The 6,377-nt window shown below is 39.3% G+C and overlaps 1 protein-coding gene across 1 annotated transcript; it reads left to right on the top strand.

Annotated features, from left to right (window-relative positions):
* The first annotated feature begins 2,906 nt into the window (after positions 1-2,906).
* LOC129099415 (G2/M phase-specific E3 ubiquitin-protein ligase-like) lies at positions 2,907-6,001 on the top strand. Its single transcript, XM_054608650.1, has 6 exons — positions 2,907-2,983; positions 3,452-3,774; positions 3,907-4,088; positions 4,470-4,642; positions 4,995-5,209; positions 5,748-6,001. Exons 1-6 carry the CDS (start codon positions 2,907-2,909, stop codon positions 5,999-6,001), a joined length of 1,224 nt encoding a protein of 407 aa, XP_054464625.1.
* Positions 6,002-6,377: the final 376 nt, after the last annotated feature.

The raw sequence follows: 6,377 nt of genomic DNA, 5'->3' as shown, positions 1-6,377 counted from the left end.
CAACGTCGCGACCAGACTACAAATCAGTAGCCAAAGTTTTTTGCAGAGGTTTGGTATGCCAGATACAGTCAGCTCTGACAATGTATCACATTTTGTAGCACAAATTATTGAGATTACAAAACAATGCTAGGAAATAAAGCAGTAGTTTGGGTGTGTATATCACCCTCAGTCACAGGGAAAAGTAGAACGAGTAGTAATGGTACCCTGAAAGCAAAACCAGCTAAGATAATAGCAGATAGCAACAACAAGCTTAACTGGATGGATGCTTTGCCACTAGCATTGATGGCTATGAGATCACAAACTAACAGACTATCACATCTAACACCTCACGAGATGCTAACAGGGCAGCTGATGCCAATGCCCATCTCAGAGGACCATATAACTCCTCCGGTTGAGTAGTTAGAAAAAAGAACTAACCAGCTATGTACAACATTTGTTCCACAAGGTCAAAGGACAAAGGACAGAACAGAACCCTCTGCAGCTGAGACGCTGCAGAGGGTTCAACCAGGAGTATGAGAGGCCGTTTAGGCCATAATTCATACGTGGTCTTACATACAATGACATAATCTCACACAAACACTATACTCTTTCACACACATTACCATACCTTCTTAAATGTACTGTCATACTCTCCTTCATTTACTGTCATACTCTCATACATAAATGACTATTCTCTCTAACACACACAAAAACACTCTCTTAAATGCACCATCATACTCTAATACACACACTACTATTCTCTTTTACAGTGTGTGTGAGAGAGTATAGTAGTGTGTGTGTGAGAGAGTATAGTTGTGTGTGTGAGAGAGTATAGTAGTGTGTGTGAGAGAGTATAGTAGTGTGTGTGGGAGAGTATAGTTGTGTGTGTGCGAGAGTATAGTAGTGTGTGTGGGAGAGATAGTTGTGTGTGTGAGAGAGTATAGTAGTGTGTGGGAGAGTATAGTAGTGTGTGTGAGAGAGTATAGTAGTGTGTGTGAGAGAGTATAGTAGTGTGTGTGAGAGAGTATAGTAGTGTGTGTGAGAGAGTATAGTAGTGTGTGTGAGAGAGTATAGTAGTGTGTGTGAGAGAGTATAGTAGTGTGTGTGAGAGAGTATAGTAGTGTGTGTGAGAGAGTATGGTATAGTAGTGTGTGTGAGAGAGTATAGTAGTGTGTGTGAGAGAGTATGGTTGAAACGGAAGTGAGTTTGATTGAAAAGGAAGTAGTTCTAAATTCTCAGTTCCTGATTGGCTTATACATAGAGGAGGGATTTCAAGGACACGGGCTGAACCACTGAGCTATGAGAAGATGGTGAACAGGGAGCGACTTAATGAAGCCATAGGCCTCTTAAGCAATATTTTAGATACTCCAAATGTTGTCACATCATTATCGGAAATGGTGGATCAAAGACGACAGTCATCCACGGGGGCCACTTCTAACGCGAGCGTTGACGCGGAAATGCAGCGCGCCTTCAGAGGAGGATCAGGTGCGTCAGGGAGCGGCCTTAATGTAAACCAAGTGATGAGACCCCGATTTCAAACTCAGCAGTATTTCGGGGGATGGGCTTCAAGGTCAAGGAAGAGGTGAGTTTTTTTTAAATGTCAACCGTGGGTAATGTTATTACATATGTTGATTGAAGCCAGTGTTTCCTACTGTTTCAAAGCTAACGCTAACTTGGCGTTAGCTTTGACTTTAGCGTGTCATGTCTTCAGCAATAATTAAGGGCAGTAAAATGATGTTAGAAAATAAACTTGTCAAGGGATAAGCTTAATGTTACATTAACGGTTGTGAATAAGGTATGCCCTTATTGTTGTTGACTGGTAACCAGCCGTGTATGTTACCTTACCAAGCTGCAAACACGTGTCATTGTTGAAGTTAATGTTAATTGCTGTGCTAACTTAAACACCAGGGTAATGAGATGCTTTCTTTTTTAGGACCACTGTCCAAAATCATCCCACCTTCAACAAGGATGTCATACTGTTACCTTATCCAGAATGGGGTGAAGTTTGCAAGCATAAAGCCAAAAGAAGGCTTCATGAAAAAGGCTATATTTTAAATGCCTTTGAAATGAAGAAAATCTGGGACTGCAGGACAGTCTTTGTGGAGATAAGGGAAGCATTCAAGGACAAAATTCCAGAGGAAGTCCGGTATTGTCTGAATATTTAGGCTATGTCTGTTATTGTTCATGAGTTGATTGCTGAAGAGTTATTAAAAAAAAGAAAAGAAAAAAGAGGTATTTGTATTTTACCCTGTTTTTCTTTTTTTGTCAGTATTGAACTTTTGATGCCATGTGGAAACAAACTTGTTTCACCAAAGCTGCGTGAGGGCCAGGAACTGAATGGCTTTATGATTCACAAAGTGTTTAAGTCAAAGGCAGTGTACATCAGGCCAACAAGTGTTCTTCCAGTTCCGGTAAGCTAATTTTAAAACAATATGAAGCCATCCTTTTTTTACTAGAGGTTTCTTGTTTTGCCAATGAGCTTAACCCCTTAATTTTTTTGAAATTTGTGTTTTTATTATTATTTATTTTTCCCTTTTTTGTTTGTATTTTTTCTTTTACTTTGACAGCTCAGATTCAGAGGATGGTGTAGTGGTTGATACAAGATCCACATCCAGTGACCACCGAATTTCCACTCAGACTAGCGACTGTATGACTACTAGGGCTAGAGGAAACCAAATCGCATCAACACTACAGGTTTCTAGTTATCCTTTCACAAGAAGTGGGAGAGCAAACCTGTCCAGTGCAGTACAGCAATCATCTAGTGGCAGCATGACCACAGCAACCCAGTCCAGTGTCGTCTAGTGGCAGCATGACCACAGCAACCCAGTCCAGTGCAAGAATCGAGTGTCATCGACTTAGATTATGTTACCACAGTTAACCAGACTCCAACAGCCAGCAATGACGACTATGCTGCCTACCTTTCGATAATGAGTTCCATCTCGGACCATTCATCTGATGATGAGGAATTGAACCAGGCTATAATGGCCAGTCTTGAGAGTAATGTGTAAGTTACTGGGTGTTATGACATTGTTAAAGTGGTGCAGTAATTGCAAATAAAACAGGAACAGGGTAAGCATAATATGAATCTGATAGGACTTATTAAAATGTTGCCTTCAGATAGGAACACCAGCCACCCACCATGCTTATGTAGAGGCTATAACAGAAGTTGTATACATTGAATAAGTGATGCAGGTACCCCTTAAATGCATTGTTTGTAGGCAGCTTTCAGTGTTACATCAACTTTGCTTGTGCCAGATTCCCACTGTACCCACATAAATAAAAAACTCTGGATGAAGAAATGCACGTTTACACAAAACCTATGGTATGGTTCAGATAGTAGTTGGCAGTAATGTTGAAAACTTTTTCCACTAGTACAATCCTTTAGGTTTAGTTAGCTATGGTGGTCTCATTGTTGAAAAGTATGCTCTTATCCCTATACTAATGCTTTTTTGTTGTTGTTGTTGTTCTACAGGACAATCGCACATCCGAGCACTAAGTCAGCACAAGAAGTGCTCCTCAATCTTGCATCCCAAATCAGCAGTAACCAAAGATGCAGGTTTAACATTAATAGGTCGTCAGTTCTGGATGGTGCCATTCGTGGCTTCAAACGACTGTCCTACAATCCTGCATCCCAGATGTGTGTCAAGTTTTCAGATGACTTGGGAATGGATGAAGAGGCTGTGGATCTTGGTGGCCCAAGGAGAGAATTTTTAAGATTGCTTATGGAAGCCTTGGCACTGTCACCAATGTTTGAAGGAAGGGACAGCAAACTGAGTTTGGCTCTAGACAGTACTGGTAGGTGTTATATATTTGGCCCCAGTGTATTGATTTATTGGGACTCCTCATGATCCCAGCCCTAGTTTTGTCACAGGTTTTGTCCCATACTTTTAATACTGTGTTTTTTCATCAATGCTATTTTTTCTCCAGCTTTAAGAGAAGATCGGTATTTCATCGCTGGACAGGCCATTGCTGTAAGCCTTGTTCACGGTGGTCCTCCACCAGGATTTCTTGCACCAACACTGTATTCGAGTGTAGTTGTTGGAAATTCCTCAATAAAGCCTGTCTTGGAAGACATTGCAGATGCTGACCTTTATGAGAAGGTTAAAAAGGTAAATGCATTGTAAATATATTGGAATATACGATTCTTGAGTAAATTTTCATTTCATGTGATTTGCTACTGCTTGATCACAACAATTTAAACAATAATACAAACACTATTTGTTTACTGAAAGAATTTATTTGACCACTTGTATGCTTTGGTAAATAAGTTAAAAAGGATGCCATAATGCACAGGATTAATTTTCCTCAGTAATCTGGGGTCCAACATAAATTGATATAACACTGAGTTATAATCAGCCAGTCTGTTGTGTGCAGAATTTAAACCACTATTAAAGGCAAAGCAGATGTGTCACACACACCCTGTTTGCCCAACTGTACTTCAAAATCCCCTGCAAATGTATTGTCTTTCTTTTTTGGTGTTGTGTTTTTAGGTGTCAGAATGTTCGTCTTTGGATGACCTGTTACACACCACAGAACCATTGCAAGATTATCTGGCAAATGCAGGGTGTCTCAGGCCATTGAAATGCATCGAAGACAGAGACTTGCTGGTCCAAGACATTACCATGTTCCAGGTGGTCCACAGAGTTGCCGGGGCATTTGAAAGGTTTGTGCGACACTATTGCCTAGAAACCAAATTAGTGATATCATTTGAGTGGTAAAAAACTTGGGCTGGGCTATGTTTGCTACTTTTTTTTTCTGCATAGATACAAGTATTTTTTTAATTGAAAAGAGATAATTCCTTATAAAATAGTGCTGCATTTTCAAAATTGAAGCTCTAAAAAGATTTCTGAACAAATAACAATTACAATTTTTCCAATTGTTTAATTGAACATATTAAAGATTTATAAAATAGTGCATCTTTGATTTTCTATTCTATAAGAATAATCTCTTTAGTTATTTTCTGTTAGCTAATACTAATTATCATTCCAATTCTTCTATTGTCCCTCATTTTATAGATTTAAGGAGGGGCTGAAGGTCCTTGGTGTTCTAGATGCAATCAGAATGCATCCAGAAAGTTTCAGGCCCTTAATGTGCCACGAACCAACGGCTCTCACTGCTGACTTAATGGACCATCTTTTCCACATCCGGCTGTCTGAAGTGGGAAGCAACAAGAGAAGGACAGAGGAACTTGTTGTACCATTTTGGAGGGATTACCTGCAAGATGTTGAAGGTAAATACTGCTGCTAGGTAAAGTACTGTCTGCATTGATGTTGATCACTCTAGGTGTGCACAGAATCGCTCCAGGAGATAACATTTGGACTACTAATGCCACATTGACATTACATTGGGATGAATGTAAATAGCTTGGCCAATTTCTCAAATTCCTCTGCTTCCATATTTTGTCTTTTTCCTTCTCTTAACCTTTCTTTTCCATCTACTCAATTACATTTTTTACTCTTCATCCCTTCCTCTATCTTTTTTACTCTGTACTCTTTCCTTTGTCTTTTACTTTTTGCTCCCTACATCATTTTTGTCTCTCTCTTTCCATTGTCTGCCTTTTTCCACACTTTTGATTATGTTTTGTTTCTATTTCCTTTTTCTTTCCTTTCTTACACTCTTCTTATATTCCTTTACGTGTCGCTTTCTTTCTTTCTGTGTCCCTCATTCTTTACTTATGGATTTCCCAGATGGTATTTTTAACTTGCTGGTATGCTGTAAATTCTAATTGTTTTCTTTGTTGTTCGCTTGCTTGTTTTACTGTGTTTTAGAGCAAGAGGGACCATCAAAGCTAGGTAAAATCCTAGCCTTTGCAACAGGTGCAAGTGTCGTCCCTCCAGTTGGCTTCTCCCCTCAGCCATCAATTGATTTCCTGCATGAACATTCCTCCAGCCCCAAACAGCGTTTGCCCATGGCGAACACTTGCATCAACTGCCTAAAGTTGCCACTGCTTGACACTTATGAGGCTTTTAGGGAGAGCATGGACTTTGCAATAGGTAACACACAGGGTTTTGGTAGAGAATAACTGGGGAACATTGTGTGTGTTCCAGCTAGGTACCTTGTTGTTCAACAGGAGGTTTTTGATGCACTGTGAACAACAACTTCTGTTTTTTTTTCTTTTCTTTATTTTTTTTAAGATTAGCAAAGTGCAGAAAAAAGTAATTCTTAAAAAAAGTAACTTTTCGTTTTTTATCAACAAATGGACATTTTTTCTAGTGCTGACTGAGTAATTGGGCACATAATTAAAGTATTATGGCACAGTGGTGCAAATAAACAAAGATATGTTATAACTTTTCAGTCTGTTACAAAAAAAACACAATGTGTGCTTTTTACAGTCTTCAGCTTGTTTACGGTTCACTAAGAACATTGACCAGACCTGAAAATAATTGTATGCCATGATT

This window comes from Anoplopoma fimbria, chromosome 12 (assembly GCF_027596085.1).
Source record: "Anoplopoma fimbria isolate UVic2021 breed Golden Eagle Sablefish chromosome 12, Afim_UVic_2022, whole genome shotgun sequence".
Lineage (NCBI taxonomy): Eukaryota > Metazoa > Chordata > Actinopteri > Perciformes > Anoplopomatidae > Anoplopoma > Anoplopoma fimbria.
This window is presented reverse-complemented; position numbering and strand designations above follow the sequence as displayed.

Bases quoted from the DNA above. Each gene is read 5' to 3' on its own strand.
- LOC129099415 (XM_054608650.1), top strand. From the start codon at position 2,907: ATGAGTTCCATCTCGGACCATTCATCTGATGATGAGGAATTGAACCAG. The intron at 4,089-4,469 runs GTAAATGCATTG...TTGTGTTTTTAG, and splicing joins TTTATGAGAAGGTTAAAAAG to GTGTCAGAATGTTCGTCTTT. The intron at 4,643-4,994 runs GTTTGTGCGACA...CTCATTTTATAG, and splicing joins GTTGCCGGGGCATTTGAAAG to ATTTAAGGAGGGGCTGAAGG.